The sequence below is a fragment of the Nansenia antarctica genome (genome assembly GCF_963989245.1).
Source record: "Nansenia antarctica genome assembly, chromosome: 7".
NCBI classification, from domain to species: domain Eukaryota; kingdom Metazoa; phylum Chordata; class Actinopteri; order Argentiniformes; family Microstomatidae; genus Nansenia; species Nansenia antarctica.
Window position 1 is genome coordinate 48,163,003 of NC_137677.1, and position 26,513 is coordinate 48,189,515.

General features: G+C 45.1%; 3 protein-coding genes across 3 annotated transcripts in view; 2 read left to right on the plus strand and 1 right to left on the minus strand.

Moving 5' to 3' along the window:
- kdm6a (lysine (K)-specific demethylase 6A) overlaps window positions 1–3,128 on the minus strand; it is a gene marked incomplete at its 5' end in the record, with an annotated part of 37,957 nt that extends 34,829 nt beyond the window's left edge. The window contains 2 exons of the mRNA XM_080536838.1: window positions 2,731–2,797; window positions 2,944–3,128. Of these exons, the coding sequence (XP_080392964.1) occupies window positions 2,731–2,797; window positions 2,944–3,128 (252 nt within the window). The remainder of the gene's footprint in view (window positions 1–2,730; window positions 2,798–2,943) is intronic.
- Window positions 3,129–5,528: 2,400 nt separating this feature from the next.
- On the plus strand, window positions 5,529–7,585 carry fundc1 (FUN14 domain containing 1; the record flags this gene model as incomplete). The annotated part of the gene is made up of 5 exons (XM_080536839.1): window positions 5,529–5,547; window positions 6,045–6,201; window positions 6,695–6,770; window positions 6,941–7,069; window positions 7,306–7,585. 5 exons carry the CDS (start codon window positions 5,529–5,531, stop codon window positions 7,381–7,383), a joined length of 459 nt encoding a protein of 152 aa, XP_080392965.1. The 3' UTR covers window positions 7,384–7,585.
- Window positions 7,586–9,208: 1,623 nt separating this feature from the next.
- Window positions 9,209–19,630, plus strand: efhc2 (EF-hand domain (C-terminal) containing 2; the record flags this gene model as incomplete). Its single annotated transcript, XM_080536840.1, is given in 16 exon segments — window positions 9,209–9,250; window positions 9,415–9,603; window positions 9,999–10,149; window positions 10,266–10,489; window positions 10,690–10,941; window positions 11,978–11,981; window positions 11,984–12,084; window positions 12,362–12,500; window positions 13,721–13,886; window positions 14,367–14,509; window positions 14,673–14,869; window positions 15,057–15,190; window positions 15,511–15,705; window positions 16,589–16,681; window positions 19,031–19,130; window positions 19,517–19,630. Coding segments are annotated over 16 exon segments (2,244 nt in total).
- Between the last annotated feature and the right edge of the window lie 6,883 nt (window positions 19,631–26,513).

A 26,513-nucleotide genomic window follows, 5' to 3' on the forward strand; every position in this document is an offset into this window, starting at 1 on the left:
TAACCGAGCAAATATGAGACCGATCGACTCGAAAATACACATCGAATAAACTGCCAGCTAACTTATGTTCGGGGTTGTGTGTGGGTAGCCACATGTTGATGACAGACACACAGGGGCTGAACCAGCCTGGGGAAGGAAGGTGGGGAGCTAAGCGAAGCTAACTCGAAGCAGCAGCGACAACACACACATCGACTGGGATTCGCTATGCAATTTAGCACGCTAAACTTTAAACTTTCAGACGAAAATACATGTGTCAATGTCGGCGCGTCACTTTCTTTTCATTTGACTGTGAACAGGTACTTTAATGTGAGACCTAGGCTTTATAAAGCTAGCCAAGTTATCACTACTCCTCCGTGCCCCGCCATCTTGGGCTGATCCGGGCAGCGCCATTGATTTGCTCACTAGCAGACTGAACGTGCAATGCAGTTATTAAAACATTATGTTCATATTTATCTAAATGGGTTGGGGTCAAACGTGACAACACTAGTAAGCCGACAGAGTAAAGTGAACATCAGCTATGCTAGCAGGCGACAGCAGCATGCCGTGGTGGCCATCCAGCCCCCCCCCCTGTCTGGGCCACCTCTCTGCTACCACCAACCCCCTGGCTGGGTAACATTACTACCACCAACCCCCTGTCTGGTTAACATTTACGGGACGAATTGGGTTTCCAGCGCATTGAATTGCAATCTTATATATCACGAGTTTAATATCCAAGCACATCGTTTATTTTATTTTTTTAAATGCAACCATGCCCTTGCTATATTTGATTACAGTAACTAGTAGTTGTCAACTTGGAGCTCGCGTATAATCTTGGGGTAACTGGCCAGACAGCAAACAACGCTACCCAACCTGGTATGGGGGGCTACCCGACCTGGTATGGGGGGCTACCCGACCTGGTATGGGGGGCTACCCGACCTGGTATGGGGTGCTACCCGACCTGGTATGGGGGGCTACCCGACCTGGTATGGGGGGCTACCCGACCTGGTATGGGGGTCTACCCAACCTGGTATGGGGGGCTACCCAACCTGGTATGGGGGGCTACCCGACCTGGTATGGGGTGCTACCCGACCTGGTATGGGGGGCTACCCGACCTGGTATGGGGGGCTACCCGACCTGGTGTGGGGTGCTACCCGACCTGGTATGGGGGGCTACCCGACCTGGTATGGGGGGCTACCCAACCTGGTATGGGGTGCTACCCGACCTGGTATGGGGGGCTACCCGACCTGGTATGGGGGGCTACCCGACCTGGTGTGGGGGGCTACCCGACCTGGTATGGGGGGCTACCCGACCTGGTATGGGGTGCTACCCGACCTGGTATGGGGGGCTACCCGACCTGGTATGGGGGGCTACCCGACCTGGTATGGAGGGCTACCCGACCTGGTATGGAGGGCTACCCGACCTGGTATGGGGGGCTACCCGACCTGGTATGGAGGGCTACCCGACCTGGTATGGGGGGCTACCCGACCTGGTATGGAGGGCTACCCGACCTGGTATGGAGGGCTACCCGACCTGGTATGGAGGGCTACCCGACCTGGTATGGGGTGCTACCCGACCTGGTATGGGGGGCTACCCGACCTGGTATGGGGGGCTACCCGACCTGGTATGGGGGGCTACCCGACCTGGTATGGGGGGCTGAAGATGTTACAACCTGCTATGGGGGGGCTGAAGATGTCACATTGTAGTCAGCGATCAAGAGAATGCTGATCGCTGTGGTGGTGTGGCTGGCTGCATCGATTGTCATTTCAGGAACACAATTTCACAACACCAACATTGGCACAGGTGATGATGGTGAAATCGGTGATACAACCCCCCCCCAACTTACTTATAGCTAAAGCTCGCTATCCATTCAAAGCTTGAATGCAATGTTTATATTTTACTCATTTATCTGTCAAACTGTGTGGGAGAAAACATCTATACTACCAGCGAGTCTGGGGGTTATTCTGATATGCGAGGGCTTCTGGTAAGCAATTGCTCTACAAGAGTATGGTCCTTGATTGTAGATTATTTGTTATCAACAAAACTGACACTGCACTGTTTGTGCGTGATGAAACTTGCGACGATGGTCTCTCAAGCATCGACTTAAGTTCAGTCCCTCTCCTGGGCACTTGTTCCAGGTTAGATATGAACACATGAAGAGGTGCTAATAACGTAACGGGGTTAGCGACTCTGGTCCTGTCTATGTGAATGAATGAATGGTCTTTATTGTCATTAATATAGTACAGGTACCATACAACGACATTTAGGAGGGGGGGCTCCCCTGGTGCTAGGAAAAAAACTAAAAACAAGAAGGGAAAGGAGCTGGTTTACATAAATAAAGGCTATATACACTATCCACTATACTATACTATACAAATAAAACACTGTGCTGTACTCTATGCTATGCTATACCTATTCTAACATTTCCTATTCTCTGAACCTTATGTACCCTAGGGTTGTCACTTGTCATATTGCACATAGTGTTATTGCACATTCATTTAAAGTGTTGCAGTTTGCAGGTTTGAAATGTTCACAGTTGTGTTTCAGTATTGCACTTGATTTCAATCTAGTAGATTGTAGATTATTTTTTATCAACAAAACTGACACGCACTGTTTGTGCGTGATGAAACTTGCGACGATGGTTCTCAAGCATCAAGTTAAGTGTCAGTCCCTCTCCTGGGCACTTTGTTCCAGGTTAGATATGAACACATGAAGAGGTGATATTGCGACTCTGGTCGTATCTATGTGACATACCTTTAACAGCAAGGCCTTCGTTCTGGCGCCATCTTCATGAAGCCTCGGAAATCCACCAAACAGTGAACTGCAAAGCAGAGGACAACACAGGCGGGTTCCGTATTACTTTGGGGGGGTATTTTACATCTCATTTAACAAATGGAAGACGGGAAAACGACACCACCACAAATTAAAGCAACAAAGACTAGTTAATGCAACGATGTCTCTTCTGACCTGTCAATCCCGAGCAAGCTGTCCCTCTCCTGCGCTGTGAGCTTCGGAAAGTCCTCATTCGCGATTTCATTCGCTTTTCCCGCCGCCATTTTCTTTTCCTCATCCCCAGCAGAAGCGCCACAGAGAGCCGTGTGAGTCCGAGTGGCAGCGATGGTCGCGAGCTGTGACACTCCGCACGATTTCATGGGAAAGCAACAGGGGAAGCGGGCGAGAAACTCCACCCAAAAAAATAAAATAAGAACGAAAGTACAGCACCCTTTAATCCAGGACTGGAAGTGTAGCGTAGACACGGGATCGTTGCCAATGCCAAATGATCCTCAAGGAAAATAATAAGCTCCGTGCAAATTGCCTCCCTCGTGCATCCTTGTACAGTACACTAACTACTTGTATACGAATGCCAAATGATGCATGGAATTGAGTATTGCGTAAATGCCGGGGTTTTTACGATAGAGCGTTATTTGGGTTGTATGGTAAACTTCCCCCCCCGAACCACCAGCTCAAAGTTGTTGTAATTGTGTCACATAGGCTGAACGCACGCCGCCGCCGCCGTCGTAACGCCCCTCTCCGCGTCCCGGACCAATCAACGTGTTTGTGTGTAGTCACGTGACCAGCGCTTGTCTTGTGGTTGTCTTTGCTCATACACACTTTTAAGTGGGTTGGATGAATAACAAAAAAAAACTTCAATCTCGCGCAGCGCAACGCACCTCCTCTGCTCTGCCTATTTTGATTGGTTTACCATGCTGTGTTATGATTACGTAACTGTACTCCGAGGTTTCCTATTGGATAAGGTAACTGTCCTGTGTGTGATTGTCAATATAGGAGGGGTACACAGGTCAGCAATTTGGTCAAATCAAATGATTGCATGAGTCCTATGCTGTTGCTGCTATTAAACTTCTGTATTTGTTGCTTTGTTATCACAGAAATGTTGTCTGTGATTGGCATGAAACAAACTATCACTGGCATGCATTACTTAGTCATATATAGTCATTCTTGTTTCTATAGCCGGTCTTGTTTTCTCTGTGTTCCTTTATGGAATCTGTGCCTGTGTTCACTATTTTGTTCTCTTCATTAATTTAACTATTACTATGTTATGTAATGTTGTTTTTTCATTAAGTGATGCAGATGTTAGAACATCTTGTGCAACATTCGGGTGAGATTTGTGTGAGAAATTACATTTGTGTGAGAGGTTTCACAGGGTGCCTGTAAATAGATAGTCTGTCCATTGATACCACTGTATAATACACTTATATCAATTTGCATTTACTGCTGATGAATATTTAATACACCATTTTCTGTACATTAATAAACAATTAGCCTGCCAATTTCACAGAGCAATCTCTGTGCTCTGAATCATCAACCCATTGCAAATTCAGTCCATACTGTTGTAAATAAATGATCTGATCTCTGTTTTCAGTAACACCCACTTTCATGGATTATACACATTAAATAAATAACAAATTAGTTGTTAGCCTCCATCACACAAATAGGCCTATATTTAAAAAAATGTAGATTTTATATCACAAGTAAGATATGTCCCCAGACATATGCCATGTTACCTTCGATATGGTGATGCATAGGGTATAATCTTGCAGATGTTGGTATAATATGCCCATCTTAACAGGCCTTGGGTTGTTTTATTGTTCAACTCTTTAAGGTGAAGGTTTAGAGCTGATCACATACATGAGAGCCTTGATCCATCTTGCTGTTGTTTGCTAGGGCTTATTCCCCAGGTGTGGGGTTCTTCCATTGGATGTGATGATAACTCAAACCAGAGGTCACTTTCCTGTTTGATTGGAAACCTTAACCCCCGCTACCAGAGATTGGCTTGGCTGTAAATCTGTCATCACTGTCATGGCGCCAGAGATGAATGGCAAACTGTCATTGTGCAAGTGTAGGAGGCGATGAATTATGAGGGACAATGTAAGATCAAGTCAAGCAGCTGGCTTTAATTAAATTAATCAACAAAACATAGTTATCATACCCATAGGGAATAATCAACTTATTAAACCGTTATTTACATTTTTCATATAGTTCACAGATCTTTATGTATAAATGATCTAAAGAGACCTGGGAACTGGAATCTGTTTGGCATATGAAAGGAAAGGAAACCTGACCAACGGAATATAGGTTATTGTGTATCCTGAGGTTTTAGGAGAGATGTTCCAGTAGGGTCTTCCTTCAGTTCCACATTTAGATGAAATAGTCTACTGTAATAGTTGGACACTACTAGCCCTGCTAGTCCAGACTCTCTTTTTTTGTGTTATTCGGCTGTTCTGGACCTGCATTGTGTAGTCATATACTATAATTTGAAACCATGTATTTTGTGTTTTATTTATTTATGAGGCAGGTATTTTATATATATTTTTAAAAATATTTTTAAAAGTTTTTTTTTATTATTATTTTTAAGTTAAATAATAAAAACATTTAGACATAATATGATAACACCTATATGACAATGTGCACTGTATAGATACATACATTCAGTGAACTATTCAGTCAGATTAATACTGTCAACTGATGTTTTACTGACAAAAACGCCCACCGACGCGACAGGGACAGTCATCATCCCGACCACAGACTCCAAAATGGCGGATCGTGGAGAGGGTAAGTCAGAGCTCAGCTCACAAACTAAAGCGTGTGTTACAGTAAGGGTATTATAATGATTTTGTTGTAACATTGCATTCCTCGAATGCTAAAATAACAACGTTTCGAACCGTCAATAGCACAAAACAGTTTGACCAAATCTGTTGAATAATAATAGGCTTGAATGAGTGCTGTTGCAAATATGACTGCAGCGATAATATCTACAAAAACAGTGATGATAATTGAATGGTTGACCTGCCATAATAACAGTTAATTACTACGTTATAGTGCATTATGAAACCTACCGAAGTGCTATAGCGATGTGCGAAGGGATTCTGTGCGCACTTGGTTGGTCATCCTATAATAAATCGTCTGGTTTCTCCACTTCAAGGAGTCTAAGTTCTTAAACTGTGCCCGTTCATCTCACCAAAACATTGCACTATTATGTCGATGCCGTATTCTCTAAACCGAGCTGGGCTACTTATGCAGATGTCCCCTTTATGTGTTTGTTTTTCCAGACCCAGAGAATGAGGGTGACGTTTACGAGGTGGTGGACCTGACCGAGTATGCCCGACGTCAACACTGGTGGGGCCGCCTTTTTGGGACCAACTCGGGGCCGATGGCAGAGAAGTATTCGGTGGCCACACAGATTGCCATAGGTGGAGTGAGTGGATGGTAAGTTATGATGAATGAACTTGGCACTTGTTCCAGGTTAGATATGAACACATGAAGAGGTGATAATAACGTAACGGGGTTAGCGACTCTGGTCCTGTCTATGTGAATGAATGAATGGTCTTTATTGTCATTAATACAGTACAGGTACCATACAACGAAATTTGGGAGAGGGGGCTCCCCTGGTGCTAGGAAAAAAATACTAAAAACAAGAAGGGAAAAGAGCTGGTTTACATAAATAAAGGCTATATACACTATCCACTATACTATACTATACAAATAAAACACTGTGCTGTACTCTATGCTATGCTATAAATATCCTAGTTAGTCGGACGTTCACGCGATTCACCCTCGTGACTGTACTCTAGAATCATATGATCTGTGTCTTCATAATACGCATTGTGTATTGATAGGCTGTATGTATGCTAAGATCAAAATGGTTACTCTGGTCTAATCTGTATACTAATGACTGTGTTGACTTTCACTTTCACTTCAGGTGTGCAGGGTACGTCTTCCAAAAGGTTGGGAAGATTGCAGCCACAGCAGTGGGTGGAGGATTTCTATTGTTACAGGTATGAAATCAGCTCCTGCTAATTAGGTCTGCATATATACAGTTTAAACACAACTAAGAGGAATATCCACATACTCCTTATTCCAATGCACTATCCTACATTTTGCTATTGCTCAGGATTTTTGTATTTATTGTCCAGGAAATAGTGTTCTTTTCTATTCTCTTCCCCAGATAGCCAACCACTCTGGCTATGTGCAAGTTGACTGGAAGAGAGTGGAAAAGGATGTCAACAAAGCAAAGAAACAACTGAAGAAGAGGGCCAACACAGCTGCACCAGAGCTCAGCTCTTTCATTGAGGAGGTGCTGTTCAAAATGTTCATTCAAACTGGTCCCATTAGTATGTGTGTGCCCTGACAGCAAAACATGAATAACATTGGCATTCTCAATACATGTATTAGTCTCTTTTCCCCCCTATGCTCAACATCATAAGAATAAAACTGAACACACCTCTGAAAAGGACTTTGATTGAATAATACGCTTTATTTTCAGACCCCCAGTAATACAGTAAATTCAAATGTTTTTTTCTTCTCTTGCAGTCCACGGAGTTTGTGAAGAAAAACGTTGTCGTCACAAGTGGATTCTTTGGAGGCTTTTTACTTGGCCTAGCATCTTAGGACGTTAAATAATGGGCCTGCAGTTTTCCTCAGTTTTTTCTCGAGAGAACCAACCCATCATGACTGTGAAGTCAGTGAAGTGCTCTCTCTAAGTCTCCATAAGCGAACATATAAGCATGATGCGACGTGCTTTTAGACAATCAGCAACAGCGTTACTGTGTACTATTACACTACTGTGTAACAGTGTATACCTTACACTGCATCTCTCTAATGTATATGTTACGGTACATGTGGGAAAACTAGGGTTAGGGTTAGGTGCTAGGGTGCTACGGTTAGGGGTAGGGTTAGGATTAGGGGTAGGGTTAGACATGCCAGCATGTACCAAGTCAACGTAGCACCTAACCCTAATCCTAGTTTTCCCACATGTAGCCTACCGTATTCCCACATGTACTGTAACATATACACTGTGTCTGCCGTGTGAAACCACAGTGCCACTTGATGTAAAGTGGGACCTATACATTTTGAGTTGCCCATCAAGTAAACAAGCCAACATCCAGGCTTTAGTCTTGACTTGAGAGACTGGAGCAGATCTAGCCAGTGGGTCCTGACCACTGATCTATGTGCCATAGATCTATGTGGTACTGACCCACCAATTGGGAAACACTGGACTATACATGATATACGCCACACTCCATAGAAACACGCAATTTCTGGGCCATCTGACAACAATTTAGTGACTCAGTGTTACAGTTCCTCTATTGATTGTTCTGTTGGACCATGGTCATTTGCAGCCTGACTTAATGCAGCCCATACAGATAAATGCACTGTAGATTTCTCACACAATTAAATGTGCTGCCAAAGATGGTAATGTTGTAATGTATTGATTGATTTCATTTGGGTTCCTTACTGCTGCTCTTCATGGCATTCTATTCCACGTTGCTCAGGAAACTATGCACATGTCATGCAGTATCCATTCATTTGGAGAGTGAGCTGAGACTGATTTGAAAGTATTCAATAAAATATTTATATGAGTTGTTTTGCCTTTACGAGCAGTGCAATATTTGCGAAGAATGTGTTGTATAGCCTCTTGTATCTTCTCTTGCACAGGAAATCAATTTACCATCACTAAAAGTGATGTATTTTGTGTATATATCGTTAATAAAAGTATGAATACAGCAATCAAATGGTTCCTTCTCATTTTTTATTTGGAAAAGAATGTTTTTGTGGGTTTGAAAAAGCGCAACATAAATCTTAGTTTTTCCTGTAAATGGCAAAAAGGCAACACGTGATTATGGCCCTTTAATGAGGTGATCCAAAACCAACCCACGCATATGAGATAGGTACGTAGGCTACTGTTCTGAGAGTAGTACATTCTGCAATGTGCCAACATTACCATCATGTGAAAGACTTCATCATTGTTGGGAATATTTTTTTGCATATTTTCCTGGCTCCGTGTGATACAAAGGTAGGCCAACATTGTAGCAGATCATTGCAATGTCGTGACGTTAGAATTATAAGGTTCTATCTCAATTTTTGGTCAAAATTGAGTTTTTTTACATAATCTGATCCATTCGGTGTTTATTAATGCCTGTGTGGTGTTATTTTTTAAATGTTTAATTTTTTTGAGTTAGTAATTCATAAAATACAAAGGTTCCATCTCACAAAACATAATGGAATGTAAAAACGTTGACGCTCAATATCTCTGAACTGCCCTAAACGGAGATAGAACCTTATCATTCTAAGCTCACGATGTGTTTCCTCTGGTTGGAACGCTGCGCCGTTGCTGGGCAACTCACCAAAACAACCCGATGTTCGTTGCAACTTGCGGACCACCAGAAGTTTGATAGTGAAAGAAACATTTTATTGCCCAAATACGTCTGCCACCATGACGCTGCCGATGCTACCGGGGAATTCTCACAACAAAAATGTAAGTTATTGCTGTGTTTAGAGGTGCAGACGAGGTGATATTGATGAGATGGAGATACATTAGTGCCTGCCTAACTAGCTGCCGCATAGAGCCGCTAGCGAAGATAATGTTAGCTATACACCGGTAATATGAGTCATCTTTTTTCTCTTGTTCAATTAATCCAGCTGGGAAATGAAAAGTTTCATAAATCCCACCATTTCGACTACAACAATGGGGTGGCTATGATGGTGGGCTCTGAGAAGCCAGGCGTCGGAGGAGAGTTGCTGTTGGGTCAAAAGGCTCAGCAAAAGTACTCGTTCTTCCCCAAAGGAGAGGGCAGTGACACTCCATCATGGGTAGCCTTCGATAAGCAGGTATGCCAGAAGCCAGATACTGTAAAATTAGGCTACTGTACGCTAGTATGTGACAGCTGGTTCATATCTGAGATCGCCAAAATTGGTCCTGGAGAACCACACAGGGTGTCCAGACATTCCAGCTCACATGATCTCATTTATTCTACCCAAGACGTGGTGGAATTCAACTGATCACCTGTAATCAAGACTTCAAGGATTTGTTGAATCAGGTGTGTTAGTGCTGAGCTGGAACACCAGTCTGCAAACCCTTTCCAGAACCAGGGTTGGTGGCCACTGGTGTAGGCAAACATCATAGGGGCTCTGCTCAAAGTAGTGCTCTATATGGAAATTAGCAGACATCATTTGATACACTCCCGAATTCCTCTTTGTTCACCATCCCTCACTCTCCATGTAAGGTGCTCAGCTTCGATGCATTCTTCCAAGAGGCTGTGCCTCAGAAGCGAGAGGAGAAGTACAGAGTCAGAAAGTGTAAGATCTACTTCTACCTGGAGGATGACACTATCCAGGTAGTGGAGCCAGAGTACAAGAACAGCGGAATTCCACAAGGTGAATTTTCTTCAGCAGTTCTGCGGTCCTCTGAATCCGCCACCTGTCATCATTATGGATGATGGATATTGATGTCCTGTTGTTTATGATTTTTTTTCTTCTCATCATTGTTTCAGGAACGCTGATTCGCCGGCACCGCATTCCGCTCCCACCTCCTGATGACAAGGAGTTCTACACTGTGCAACATTTCAACATCAACCAACAGATGGTGCTGTATTCACGCACCTTCATGGTCACAGACTGTGACCCCTTCACCAGGAACTTCCTAAAAAAAATGGGGGTACGCATCAACCCCCCTGCCTCTGTCCCAGAGGACCCCTACAGCAACCTCAGACAACAGGTGAGCAAAAAGAGAGAGTGAGAGAGGCGCTTACAGAAAATCACTATCACATCTGCACTATTAACTGAGGTGCCAATCGGTTTCTGCTTTAGACTATTTGTTGTAGTGTTGTCAGCTTGTTTGGCTAGGTGAGCAGCACTAAAGAGTAGAGAGAGAGAGAGAGAAAGTATCTCTCTGTGACCATCTGTATGTGCATGCAGATGGAGGAGAGTATGAAGCCGCTGCGTCCGTACGAGAGGCAGGACAAGCTGAAACAGTTCCTGGACCACGACCGCAACGTTCTGAGGTTCTTCTGCCATTGGGATGACTCTGAGAACATGTTTGGGGACTCACGCGAGCTCATGCTGCACTACTTCCTGGCAGACGACACCATAGAAATTCGGGAGATGATCCACCCAAACTCAGGACGAGACGCTGCGCCCAAGTTCCTGCATCGGAACAAGCTGCCCAAGGTGAGCTGGGAGTTGGGAGGTCCTCCACAGGAGCTGCAAACTACCAAAGAATTTAGAAATATAATATGAATTTAGAGAAGTGGGGGTATAGAAAAGAGAGACAAGGGGGGTAAGGAGAAAGGAGAAGAGGAGAGAGCATAGAGGCAGAGAAGAGTTAGGATTTGAGACGATAAGTGCAGAGCCGATATGGTCCTCATAGAGGACATTTTCACAGCTCATGACATTACAAGCCAAAGACTGGTAGCTGGTGTTGCATCTATCCCCTTCCACTTGGCTACTCTCCCCTCCCTCCCTCCTTTCCTCCCTCCCTCCTTTCCTCCCTCCCTTCCTTCCTCCCTCCCTCCCTCCCTCCCTCGTCCCCGTCCTTCTTAGAGCTTTCTTATCCATTTTGACAGGGCCGCAGAAACATCTAACCTCCCTCCAGCACTTTGGGTTTCTTGTCTAGTCACTGTTCAGAGACTAATTTATCTTGAAAGATGGTCTAGGCTCATTCAATAGTTTTTGTTCTTTTTCTTTCCCAATCCAATGTTTGTCATGCCAGTTTTTTTTGTTGCCTCAAACTAAATGTCATCCTGAAAGGTTGCTCCGAGTTTCACAGCCAATGGGAAATAATCACATCCCTGGATACAAATTAACCCTGTCCTTCAAGACAAATCATCATTTTCTGTCTGTTTTTTTTTTTTTGCTCTGTCTTTTATGTGCAGAATGTCATTCCATTCCTAAGTGCCAGGCTTGGCTCGATGTGTATTATTTGTTGGTATTCTTTGTGTGTGTGACTTATGATTATCTTCTGCCTGTCTCTCTCTCTCTCTCTCTCTCTCTCTCTCTCTCTCTCTCTCTCTCTCTCTCTCTCTCTCTCTCTCTCTCTCTCTCTCTCTCTCTCTCTCTCTCTCTCTCTCTCTCTCTCTCTCTCTCTCTCTCTCTCTCTCTCTCTCTCTCTCTCTCTCTCTCTCTCTCTCTCTCTCTCTCTCTCTCTCTCTCTCTCTCTCTCTCTCTCTCTCTCTCTCTCTCTCTCTCTGTCTGTTGTATTGTACAGCTTGCTACCACCCCAAGCACCAGCCTGGAGAGATCACAAACCGCACAGTGCTCAATGTGTTTGGCCCAATGGGTCAGGGGGGTCGCTACATCCTGGACAGCCTCAAAGTAAGTCTGGATTGTGGGAAGAAACATGGTGGGATGTGATACTCAGAAAGTGAACAAAATATCCACAATGACAGTCTGGTCTCAAAAACATAATCCCCCATTTCTTTTCGAACTCCCCCTCCCCTCTCTCTCTGTCTCTCTCTCTCTCTCTCTCTCTCTCTCTCTCTCTCTCTCTCTCTCTCTCTCTCTCTTTCTTTCTTTCTTTCTTTCTTTCTTTCTCTCTCTCTCCGCCCCCCCCCCCCCCCCATACATTCACCCCCCTCTCTCTCTCTGTCAGACTGGTGCTGTCCATGAGCAGTTCTATAAAGACTGTGACTTAACTCTGGGAGCGGTGGTGAATGTATGGGGCAGAAAGGTGGTCATATGTGACTGTGACAACTTCACTAAAGAGTTCTACCGCGCCAAGTACGGTATCGGTGAGTAACAAACATTACAATGGGAAATAAAGTGTTTGGCAGAGGTTGGCAGGTGAATTGAAATAGAGGTATCTCCACCATAAAGGAACCTCCCTAACACATGCCTGCATTTCTTGCATTTTACCACTTGATGTCAGTAAGAGTATATACTCTAGCTCCAGTGCATCATCCTGGCAAACACCATCTCATCCCTACTTATGATCAATTCAGTGTACAATTTTAACGCATTTCTATAATGAACTGATATCAATGTGTGTGTTTAGTTTAAATGTCCAGACCTTCCCCCATATCCTCCCATTAACTTTGGTAATGATATCCACTATAGACTATGCATGCAGGAGAAAAGTTACCGGAGCTTGTAGTAGTTCATTTCCAAGGATTTGACACAGTATTATTTGAAATACTTCGGTTGTGAGGTGAGCTGATAGTGAGAGGACTAATGACTGAGAGGTTTGTATGTGGGGCCAACGACACAGCTCAAGCCCCACACCACCAGTCTCACTGACTGACAGTAGATACCTGCAATCACCCACAGGTCTCTCTACCTCCCCACACACGGGGACATTAAAGACACAGGTCTCTCTACCTCCCCACACACGGGGACATTAAAGACACAGGTCTCTCTACCTCCCCACACACGGGGACATTAAAGACACAGGTCTCTCTACCTCCCCACACACGGGGACATTAAAGACACAGGTCTCTCTACCTCCCCACACACGGGGACATTAAAGACACAGGTCTCTCTACCTCCCCACACGCAGGGACATTAAAGACACAGGTCTCTCTACCTCCCCACATACAGGGACATTAAAGACACAGGTCTCTCTACCTCCCCACACACAGGGACATTAAAGACACAGGTCTCTCTACCTCCCCACACACGGGGACATTAAAGACACTGGTCTCTCTGTAAAAACAGTAACCCAACCTGGGCCTGCATGCGTCCACCACCGTGCTCCCCTCTGGTGTTTATGGTTTCATCTGGGTAAAGGGGCTCATTGCATTAGTCACAGCTGATCCGGGCGGAGTCCTCAGTGACAGCCTGCTCTGATGGAGGGGCCTGCCTGACTCCCAGAGGTGAAGGGTCACAGGGTTACTGAGTGTAGGCTGTGCTCTTACACGGACGGATAACCTACTCGCCCCTGTCCTCTTCTCCTCTTCTCTTGTCCCTCTCTCCTTTCTTCTGTTTGATTTTCTATCATCCCCTTCTTTCTCAGACGAGTTCACCCCAGTGCAGTATAAGTCGGCCGCGGCCCCCAACCCCCCCCGGCCTGTGCCTCCGTACAACGGCTTTGGGTCTGAGGAGGACTCCCTGTGCTCCTGTCAAGGCCTGGTGCCCAAGCCCCCGCAGAAAGACTTCCGCAAGCTCATGCAGAAAGACAGGTTCGAAACGTCGTCCTCCGTTTCTTCCTCTTTGGGGGTGTGTAGTTAACTCTTTACGTTTTCAGGTCCTCTGACCAGGGTTTGTTGGTTGTCCCCTGTGCCAGATTAAAAACCAAGGGTGATCGAGCATTCCAAACCGTGGCTCCCAAACTTTGGAATGCTCTTCCCTTGGGTCTTAGATCAGCGGTCTCGGTCTCGGTCTCGGTTAGCTTTTAAAAAAAGACTGTCCTGTGTTTTTTTGGCTAACCCCAAAAGCCTGTCTTTCTGTGTCCTGTTAATATTGTTGTACACTTGTTATTTGTTACTTGTTCTTATTTTCACTTGTTTACCTATTTTAACCTGCTATGACTTTTGCTCTTTTATTATGTTCTTATATATGTAAAGCACTTTGTGACCCCTGGTCTGGGATAGGTGCTATAGAAATACATTTTACTTACTTACTTACTTACGTGTGGCTGCTGGAATGTGGTTCTCCTCCAGACAGGGCCTGGAGAGTAATGTGCTGAGGTTCGTGACTAAGATGATGACGGACAACCCCATCGACAAAGAGAGGGTCTTCATCCTCTCCTTCTACCTCAGCGACGACACCATCGCCGTGTTTGAGCCGCCACAGAGGAACTCAGGTGGAGGGTTTGAGCTGTTCAGAACTAGAAACGACGCAACGGTGTGCACTTAAGTGACGGTCATCTGTGATAGCGACTCCTCCCCTGGTGTCCTCTCCTGTCCCCTTTCCTATATCCTCCTCACCCTCTCCATTACCGTCCCTCTCTCTCTCTCCCACCCCAGGTGTGCTGGGGGGGAAGTTCCTGGAGCGTGGCAGGGTGAAGAAACCAGACCAGGAGCTGTTTAAGAGTGAGATGTCGGAGTATTTCTCAGCCCAGGATTTATATGTGGGGGCCAGATTGAGCCTCAACAACCAGGCCTTCCAGCTGGTGGACGCAGACGAGTACGCCTTCATCTACATGGAGCAACATGCGGAGGAGGTGGGGAACAGCGGAGTCTCTTCTCCTCGTTTCTTGTCATACCAGTAAATGTTCACTGCTTCATCATGAGCTGCAGAGGTCATACTAACCAATGAAAAAAAAAAAATGGCAATGGTCATTTTTCCCATGGTCCGGGGAAAGCCCCAGTTCCCAGACCTGTTATGTGAGGATAATGTGTGCTCTCTAGTTCCCCAGAGCTAATGTGGCCTCCATCATCAGTAAGATCCGCTGCATCCCTGAGGTCAAGCAGAATGACATCAAACAGTTCCTGGCCGTCAGTGACCCCGGAAACACTGGCTTGATCGCCTACGACCCCTTCAGGTATGAGAGTCCTGGTGTCTGACCACAGATGGCTCTTATACATGGAAACGCACCTGCAACACACCTAAACGTCATGAAATGACCAATCCACATTAGCTGTGACTCCTACTTTTAGAAGATGTTACTCTAGATGAGATGTGTAGCCACTAGCCAGACAATGTCATGTCGTGGATCGCTCTGTAGACTGAAGTGTGAGAGAGGGGGGGTTGGCGATACCCAGATGGCTCCGGTTGCAGTTGAATGACAAGTGAGGTTTGGAGGCAATGCGACGTGTGACCGTATGAGATGTGACTGCTGATCGAGCTGTGTTTGGTTGTCAGGGGTCTGCTGGTGGACCTGGAGTGTGGTCTCGCAGAGCACGAGGTGATGATGCTGGGCCGCTGTTTCGCCGTGCGCGAGCAGCCGGAAGCAGACGTTAATCTTATGTTGGCGGTGGCCCAGGACTACCTCAGGAAAAAACATTTTGAGAGCTTCTCAGAGATGACCAAAGCCTTCACACAGGAGGACCGACAACGGTAGGGAGAATACGCGCACGCACACACACACACACACACACACACACACACACACACACACACACACACAAACACACACACAACCACACACACACACAAACACACACACACACACAAACACACACACACACACACACAAACACACACACACACACAAACACACACACACACACAAGGATTGGATGGAGAGTATACAGTAGGTAATGTACACATAATGGACACACATACATGGTAATACACTGAAGTCACACAACAAAAACTCATACCTCAAACCAACCCCAGCCTTCAGCCTGGTCCCACACACGCAGGCAGATAGCATCACGACAAGTCATCAATCCTACAGCCTGTGGCCCCATATCTCTGCTCAGCAATTAGTTCCAGCAGTGAGAGAGTGGAGCATTGGAACCAGATGATCCCCAAAGACCTGTATGGCATGTAGCTCTCCAGCCCAGGAAGTAAACACACACACATACACACACACACACACACACACACACACACACACACACACACACAGCAGACCTGTGGCATGTAGCAGGCTGGCCCAGGGAAATGGATGGTGTGAGCATGTGGAACCCTCAGTTAGTTTCAGATTATTCTTAAATGTCCTCCTCCTCCAATGTTCCCCTGTAATGAGGATGGTGTTTCAAGAATTGGCTCCAGACTCCTCAACAACACACAGGCTCCAGACTCCTCAACAACACACAACAAACAGCGAAAAACAACTGTGTCCACACACACACACACACACACACATGTACACACACATACACACACATACACACACACACACACACACACGCACACACAAGCACACACACATACGTCGTGGCTGCCCTGACTAATGCTATCTGTACTGGTCTGGTCTCCCCTCTGTTCCCAGTAATGGCCGTCTTTCCACCAAAGAGGCCAGGACCGTCTGTAAGGCCTTCCAGATTCCACTACCAGAGGACCTGCTGAGGGCCCTCTTCAAGAAGTAAGACCCAACAATGATGAAGAGCAATGGATAGAAATGAAAGAGGATCTGTTCTAGCTGCTACAGTCATGTGAAAAGGATAGGAAAACCATTGTCTTTTTCAACATATTTAAACATAGGGACTTTTGATCATCATTTTAACAATATTGAGAGATGGAGGTAATATAACTGAACACAGGGTTCCCACGGGTCCTTGAAATCTTTGAAAGTTTGTGAATTTGAGAAAAGGCCTTAACAGTTTTTGAAAATAGACATGGGTCATTGAAAGTGCTTGAATTCCCCTCTCTCTCTCTCTCTCTCTCTCTCTCTCTCTCTCTCTCTCTCTCTCTCTCTCTCTCTCTCTCTCTCTCTCTCTCTCTCTCTCTCTCTAAAGAATGCCCCTCTCTCTCTCTCATTTTATTATTTTTATTTTTTACGTAATTATAGTAGATAAGTCACATTGCTTAACTTAACACAGTAACTTTACACATATTTCGCAATATATTGTTTTGCTGTGCTGTGGTAGAGAAGGCTAGAGACCATCTAGTGTTCAAGCCTCTACATTCAAAAGCCTCTCTTTTTAATTGTTGTCTGTGAGCGGATAGTTCCTATTATATAAATTCTCATCTAGATCTGTCTCAAACTATGCCGTGTTGGGTCCTTGAATTTGAGGGAATTGAGTCTTGAAAGTCCTTGAAAAGTGCTTGAATTTGATGTTTCAGAAGGTGTGGGAAGTGAACCCTGTAAACAAATAATACTGGAAAAAAAATCTTTACAAAAATTAATTGTAAAATATAATTTTCTTGTGAGGAAAAAGGTAGGACACCCCCCAAAGGTAGGACACCCCCAATTCCGTTTTTTTACACAGATCCGATTTTTTCGTTTGGCAGTTCACTTTAAAAAAAATCACTTTTAAAATGTGACCTATATTTGACCTACATTGACTCCCGTGTGAACATTCCACGGCCCTGAACAGACCCGCATGTGCAGAAGGACAATAACAATGACGTCAGGATGTCACGCGCAGCGCACTGTTAACAGAAGTAACCATGTAACCATAACGTTACAACCGGTTTCATTTTCAACTTTTTGTGCAGCGGAAGCCGGCAAAGATATGAGCAAGTGGTCAAAAGAAGAAGGATGAGGAAAAAGAGAGCCAAATGCTTAGCTATGGCTTTTTGTAGAACACTCGCTGCTATACTTGCGTCTAGAGTGCAGGGTTGCCAGATGGGGCGGGTTACCGCCGAATGGGCTACTGGATTTAGCGGTTATAGACTGGTTAGGCTGTAAATTGTCAATCCCATCTGGCAACCCTGCTAGAGTGATGTAAAAGTCGCATTAAACGCGACTTGACAGTTCATACAGGGGGCGCTATATTATATCGTATTTGTCGTATATAATACCAACTCTGAACACACGACCCAGGTCGGATTTTAAAAAGTCAGATTTCATGTGACTTGCGCTGTTCACACGGTCATGCATAAATCAGACCTGAGTCGCATGTCGGCAAAAAAATCGGATTTGGGTCACATTTCACTGCCGTGTGAACGAAGCCTCAGTTTGGTAAAATGTCATCACTGGACCTACAAATAGCTCTTGCCATAGTCGATGTCAAAGTACATGCATCTACCATCAGAAAGAGACGGCACAGGTTTGATTTCAATGGGAGGCGTGCAAGGAGGAAATCCTTGCTGTCAAAAGAAAACATCAGGACAAAAGTTTACCAGAAAAAAAGAAAGAAAACACTTAGACAAACACCAGGACTTCTGGAACAGAAGAATCCACAATTAATTTTTTATTGTTTCAGAGGGTGCTTGAGGAAAATGTGAGACCATCTGTCTAAAAACTGAAGCTGAAGCGGATGTGGACCATGCAACATGACAATGACCTAAAACATTCCAGTAAATCCACCAAGGAATAGCTCAAAAGAAAGAAATGGAGAGTTCTGGAATGGGCAAGTCAAAGCCCGGATCTTTGAGATAGACGATTGAGATACTGTGGGATGATTTGAAACGGGTTGTGCATGCAAGACACCCCTCAAACATCACACAGCTGAAGGAATTCTGCATGGAGGAGTAGGAAAAACCTTCTCCCAGTCAATGTCAGAGACTGGTAGACTTGGCATCTGTCTTTGTTAAATAAATGATAAGAAAGTAAAATTGTCATTGTTTTTGGTTCAATTACATCACCTTTATCTGTATAGATATTGTTTGAAAGAAACGAAATATTTCATGGGGTGTCCTAATTTTTTCACATGACTGTATCTGAGGATATGGGCATATGGATAGAATCAGTGTTTGTCTGGTGTCAAGACCTATCTGTGTTGTGAAGATTTGTGTGTGGACTAACAGGTCCCTCTCTCCTGTTCAGGTTTGAGACAGGGGAGGAGATAGACTACCATTCCTTCCTGGCTGGCATCAACTGGAGAGAGAACCCTGCACCCCCAGTCCTGCCCGATGATGCTCTAAAGGTGAGGCAGTGACTGCTATAGGGCTTCGAAATGTAGTTTGCAGAACCGTATTTTTTTAGCTTTCTGCAAAAAATATTAGTTAATAATAATAATCATAATAATTATAATTAAATGATGATTATGATTATTATTATTTTAGCTAATATAAGCCTTGTGTAACATACATACAGTTTCTTGTACGTTTTCTTTTCAGATTTAGTGCCGCCCTAATAACCTTGCTTTTACCTTTAATAAGGGTGGGAGTACATGTTTTGTGTGTGTATGTACTGTATGTGTGTGTGTGTGTGTGTGTGTGTGTGTGTGTGTACAAGTATGTATCAGTTACACACACATACGTGTCAGTTACATAGTACAGGGTGAATGACCCAGTGGCCTTTTGTTTGCAGTTTGATGTAGACTGGAGTGGGGAGGCCAGAGGCCCGGCAGTGAAGAACATCAACCTCTCTGTCCTCCTAGAGGAGGTGTTCAACAGTGTGGCGACCGCCGGCCCAACACAGTGAGAGAGACACGGACAGTCAGCCTTGACCTAGCCTAGCCCAGCCAGGCCACACACTACTCAATCACCTGAGGTCTCTTTCAGTATTTTCTCCTAAATTAAAAATAAATAAACACGGATTACATTCGCAACCAGACGTCTGTGTTTCGATTTGGTGTTTGTGTGTGAGCGAGGAAGGAAATTGTGAATGGATGACCACACTTGGGGTAAGCTTGTGACAAGACAGCCGTCCCATACTCACAGCTCGGAGAGGCCTTCAGAGCTCTAGGTAACCATGGTGACATCTATGATGCACTGTATATGGGTGACACTGAAGGACTCAGTTAAACTATAGTTAATTATACAACAGTTAGTTCCGACCAAGTCATTTGATTGGACAAGAGGCATTCCATGAGTTACGATATACAGTATAACAGCACTGGGACTTTTAACTATGTATCACTCCGCCACACAGATGTTCTACTAAATGACCGTTAATTAGACTACATGTTTGTGTTCAGGTTACTAGGCAACAGTCCATTTGAAGTTCAGTTGCGGAACTATTTTTTGTTTATTTTTATGATTAAATAAACAAACAAATCATAATCTGTTGTCGCTTATTACTGTTAACTAATAAATCGCGCTGTAGAACTGTTGTATAAAAGCAATATCACACTCGAGGTCGTGCCTGCGGCCTCGTACCTACAACCGAATCACAGCCGTGCTGATATTCAACACACTCCCTCTCGTGTGATATTGCTTAATTAGAACACTGTACAGATGTATGTTGACTAAGGCTGAGTGACTGTCATTAGTTGTATTAGATTAGATTTATAAAGTAAAGAGTTATAAAAAAGCAGCAGGTTGGGGCACCATTAAAATCAGAGTCTCTCTCTCTCTCTCTCTCTTATCTATTTCACTGAAGTCTCAAATGGAGGCTGTGCCGGTCTGGGGGATAACTGAAGCATTCGACAATCAACCATCCAATCTCCCCTCTATAACTCGGGCAGAGAGAGAGAGAGAGAGAGAGAGAAACACACACACCAACAAGAAAAGCCCTCCTCCAACCAGAGTGCAGAAAAAGTACATGACATCACCGCAGGCATTATCAGGTCTTCACTGTCTGCTTTCACACGTTCTAAAATATTAGCCTCCCGAGTCACCCGCCGCTGGTTAACCAAACAAAGGATGAAGAGGTGGGAGAGCTCTGGGGGGAGGAGGGGAGGAGGAAGCCTGAGCGCATACTTAGCCTTTTATGCCTTCTGATACAGGGTGTGAGGAGGTACAACGGGGGTAGGACTGTATCCCCCCCCCCACACATACACACACTCACACCCTTCTCTGCCCTGTCACACCATGCAGAACATTCACCCGACCACAAATGACGTACCGGTAATACCCGTGGAAGGGTCTGCCCGCTCTTGGGAGAGGGGACGCAACTATGCAGTACTGTATCAGTTGCTAAATGTGGCGTGTCTTTACATTTAAAGGGAGCTGACTGACCCGTTAACCATTACCATCTGTGATTTATATGCATTCAACTACCAAACGGATGCATCAAACTCCCACAAAACATCATCAATCATGGCTGATCTTGCCTTCTCACATCACTCAAGTCTGCTCAAACACTTGTGCTTGTTGGGTTCTCGGTTGAGCCAGAGTGGGGAGCCTGGGCTCTGTAAGGACTTATGTTGCCTCATGTCCTTGCTTAATTTTACTGATGTTCTGCTCTGTCCCACTGCACTGTAAAAGCTTACATATGCTAGAAGAGGTCAAATGTCTCTGGGGTTTAACGATTTCCTGGTATACAGTGTGTGTGTATGTATGTGTGCGTGCGCGCGTGTGTGTGTGTGTGTGTGTGTGTGTGTGTGTGTGTGTGTGTGTGTGTGTGTGTGCGTGTGTGGGTCAGAGCTAAATGGTTAAAGACCTTAGAATAACTGTTTTACTATGTTAATCAAAATAGACCGTGCTGTAGGTGTCATTAAATACCTCTACAGTGTCACACAATACTCATTCGATCAAGTCAAAAACAGTCATGCCGCTCATTGTAGAGACCATGAGCAACTAGAGAAGACATTTACTGTCAGTGATTTAGTGCATTCTCTGGCTGTAACACTGAGCAGAGACGAGGAGAAATATGAAGAGAATTTCGGGGACTGTTTTTGGCTGCTGTCCTTCATACCTGTGATTCCTGGTTGCCTATAGGCATTGGTACACAGTGGAGGGTGGAGGTAGAGAGAGGGGCAGGACTAAAACCCTACTTTACACGGTCAAACACTGCCCCAGGTGCACATGGGGAAACAGTTACCTTCCCTTTTTCCCTTCCCTCTCTCTGATTCTCTTTCTATCTCTCGGGATCGCTTACTCTCTCTCTCTCTCTCTCTCTCTCTCTCTCTCTCTCTCTCTCTCTCTCTCTCTCTCTCTCTCTCTCTCTCTCTCTCTCTCTCTCTCTCTCTCTCTCTCTCTCTCTCTCTCTCTCTCTCTCTCTCTCTCAATATCTCCTCTGTTTGCACATCTGCAATGACTGCTGTTCTCCTTATCCATTTGGAGATAAGGAGTGTGTGTCCATGCGTGTGTGTGTGTGTGTGTGTGTGTTTGTGTGTGTGTGTGTGTGCGTGCGTGTGCGTGTAAAAGAGTGTGCGTGTGCTTGTATTATGTACTATAGTCGATAATCCACTCAGCTCTCTTTCCTCTCAAATAATTCACAGTGCTCAGTGACAGCGTTCCAAAAAATGCTCCAATTCTTTGATATCAGACATTCTATTCTGGTAACAGACATTATCCATCCCTCCACCTAAAGGCTCGGAACACTTGTTCTGCTTTAATCTGTCTCCTGACACTCCCCAGCCAAACCTGGTACAGTCATCAAACACACGTTGTCTTTGGCAGCACACAGCCAGGACATTATTCTAGCTGGTAGAACCAAGAGAAGTTATTCTACACCGACAGTAAATTAGAACTATGGGACTATTTTCATTTGGGTTTTTCGTTCCCGGCGGAGTCCATTCTGAACACGAACACGCCTGTTTTTCTGTTGCACGCCGGTCGACATAAATCTCCTGAAATTATGGGCCTGTTGCCTTTTTTTCATGTAGCTTGAAATAAGACTGGAAATCAATCTCCTAAATGAAGACTGAGTATGTTTCTCAGACCATCCGTCAGTATTTGCCGCTGCCTTTCTCATGTATAACGTGAAGCGGCTTAAAAACAAGCCTACAAGCTTTTCCACTTCTCTGGGTGAGGAGAGGAAGAACAGACACCTTTTAAAGTTCAAAACAAACAGAGGGAGGGAGAGAAGAGAAGAGAGAGGGAGAAGAAGGCAACCTTTGGTAGAGAGTGAGAGATGTGAGGTCTTTTTCCCCAGAGGGCGAGAGAAGCTGGACCTTCAGGGTGAGTGTGCTGCTATGTGACCCTGACCTAATAATCTACTTATAAGAGGTGACGAGTGTCACACCTCTGTCACTCAGTGCCTGTGGGGACAACTAGCCCAGGGTGACCCGAGCGCTAGCATAGCTGGATCCCCCTGGTTTTGAGAGAGGCTTTAAAACAATTACCACCTACACACAGAAACGCCATAACCCTTGTCATCAGGGTGGACTTTTTATTTTTATTTTTTTATTGTTGCCCATTTCAGGGCAAGAGCTCTGCTAAGACTCTTTTACAGTTTGTGCTTAGTCAGAAAGCAGCTGATGAAATGATGTGTCACCCTCCTCTTACGTTTCCTCTCTGCTCTACAGTATCTCTCTCTGTGCACTGCGCATTTCTCTCTCCTCTCATTGTCTCATTCTCCCTCTCTCTCTCTCTCTCTCTCCTTCTGCCCCCCCCCCCCTCTCTCTCTCGGAAAATGACAGCATATGGGATTTACATTTACCGTTACAGAACATTACCCTAATATTACATTATGGTTCATCACCTCGACCCATTTAGTCTCTGTCACCACTCTGCGTGAACACGCGCCTCCCATGCCAAGTCCACTCAGATTTCACTTCAAGTAAATTATTACCACTTAATCTTCCACTATTCACTGGGGTGACCATGTAAAATAGGCCTAAAGCTACTATCCAAACACTAAAGTGGACTTGCTGAGGGGACTCTCCCGTGTGTCTGTTGGTGGTGTGTGAGTTTCCACTCTCCCACTGGCGGTTGTAAATCGCCCCTGTCAGAGGTGTGTGTTTGTGTCTGTGCATGTGTGAGAGAACAGAAGGTGAGACATTTTGAGGGTCAGTTGAGGCTCTTGCAGGTAATTGTGTTTCGTCAACTTTTGACCCCCCTAAGCCCTACTTAGTGAGTGCAGCTCGCTCCCTTATTTCCCCCGAGAGTTTCCACGGTGCATACCAGGACGTCTGCCTGTGAGGAGTGAGTATCTAAGCATATGCTATCAGCCACAGGTTGCGTTATTTTCTTCATCTTCCAATTCCCCCTCGTTGTTATTCTCAGGTTGTCTGGAGGGCCTATTGTTACGTATAATCAGGTTTTTGAAAATACCTTTGTTCCCACATGTCCCCCCCCCCCCCCCCACCCAGTTCCCTCTGTCTGTGTCTGTGTGGAAGATGTTGAAAGAATGCGTTTCTAACACCAAATCCCCTCAAGACCGTGGATTGTAGAATATATTTGTCTCACTCCGTCCTGCACCTCTCTTCTGGCCTGGATCCACTCCTCATTTACAAGATTATCATTTCACCACTGGTGCCACTATTCATGACAGGTCCACATTAATCACATTCTGTAACTCAAACTTTTCCAATACAAGGTGTTAGGAAATACCATAAATTCCATAGGAAATTAAGGAAAAGTGAGTATGAAAATGAGTGGCTGCGTGTGTATAAGAGAGAAGAAGAGAAGGAATGACTGTTATTGTGCCACACGAACAATGTGTGTCTCTCAGAACGCCTCATTATGGGTTTGTCAGTCATCTTTGCTCAACGTCTTTCTGCTGTTTATGTCCATATGGAGACAGACATTTACCACCAAGGAAGATTGACGGTTTTAGGATCCAGTCTGACTCGTACAGCTGTTCTCAGCATCTCCAATAACAGATAGTTTCTTCCAGAAACATGTTAGCATAGCAAAAGCAATATTTTGCACAGTTATAGAGGGTGAGCATGGACATGGTTACTGAGGTGAGTTAAAGTAACCCCCCATCCCCCCTCCTCACCCCTTCTCTCCCCCTCCTCAACCCAAACCCTGGTGTCCTATAGTGAGTGGAGGCGCGTGAAGAGGAAGGCCAGTGGGGCCAGTTGTTTTTAAATAAACTAATTCTGCTAACAGTTTTATAACCCTGACCTCGTAAAACTGGCTCGAGCTTTTGGTCAGCTCTCTGATGGTGCAAGCAGAGCAGTCCAGGGCTGGAATTCCCATTTGCCTTGCGAGAGCATGTCGGTGTGTCAGCTGGTGCATGTGTGTGTGTGTGTGTGTGTGTGTGTGTGTGTATGTGTGTGTGGGTATGTTTGTGTGTGTGTGAGTGTGTGTGTGTGTGTGTCGTGGGTGTGTGTGTGTGTGTGTGTGTGTGTGTGTGTGTGTGTGACGCTCAGCATCCAACTCTCTCCTTTTTCTACTGATTCCCCTGTAAAAAGACAGGGAGTGTGAATGAGAGAGACAGAGAGAGAGAGAAAGAGAAAGAGAAAGGGGGGAGAAGGTAGAAAGAGAGAGAGAAAACAGTGAGAGAGGGAGAGAGAAGTGAAAGAGAGAGAGAGATAGAGAGAGAGCAGAGAGCGGGGGTGAGTGAATGAGAGAGAGCGAGACAGAGGGAGGGAGAGCAGAGCTCACACAATCAGTCAGTGCGAGTGTGTGTGTGTGTATGTGTGAGAGGGAGAGAGAGAGAGAAACAGAAAAAGAGAAAGGGAGCAGGATCAAGTGAAAGATTGAGAAGCAATAGTTGAAGAGGAGAATCCGGTGCCAGCGTTTGAACAGCAGCTGTGTGGATATTCCTGTCTATCTGCTGTGGGGGGCTGAAGGTAAGTCCAGCAGAGACCACCAGAGCTCTGGAGGTGGCCCAGCTCTCACTCTTACACCAAGCCCAAGATCAGTAGACCTTCGCTGGGTTAAACATTCCTAACCACTGAGGGGGGGTTCTCCATGCATGCATGATCTGTGATGTCCTATTCTCGATGTGTGAAAGGTACTCAGCAATGGCGTGGACAATCAGACTGTCAGAAACCGTGTCGAAAGCCGTCTTTGTCATTAAAACCCATTATGTTTCGTTATTGCAGCCTTCGTCCGACTTATTCCCTCCGACAAGTGTGTCTATCAAGTCAAGGAAGTCCAAACAGAAACAGAGAACGACTGGAAGCTTTGGTTTAGATAGTTTAGGTTTGCCTTCCCTCTTCGGAGGTGTTTTCAACCAGTGAATGTGTCCAGGCACTGTTCTCATGGTGATGATAGGGACAGAGGTATACACTTCTAAACCACTGACATGGATAGAATTTGTAGTATCCAGTGTTGTTTGAAATAGTTGTGGTCATTGTTGAATGTAGACACATTAACCAAGCTACGGTTATATATATAAGTTGGCGTGGGCCGACGATGATTCTCAGTGATTTGTGCTGCTGGTGAAATGTGTTATGAGTGTTAGTAGGTGACAGGGTTAATAATGGGGTGAATGCCTAAGGAAATGTAGTTTGCAGGTGTGTGATGGTATTAGTGTGTGAACATGTGTGTGTGTGTGTGTGTGTGTGTGTGTGTGTGTGTGTGCGTGTGTGTGTGTGTCATTAGTCATTAGAGCCTGGGGGTGTTGGCTCCTGAGAGCTGATGAAAGATATAATGGACTCTGTGGTAGGTAGACCAGAGGGATGAGCTGCTACCACCATCTATCAGAGAGAGAGTTGAAGAGAGAGAGTGTGTGTGGTGCGTGTGTGTGTGTGTGTGTGTGTGTATATGTGTGTGTGTGTGTGTGACAGACAGATTCCCAA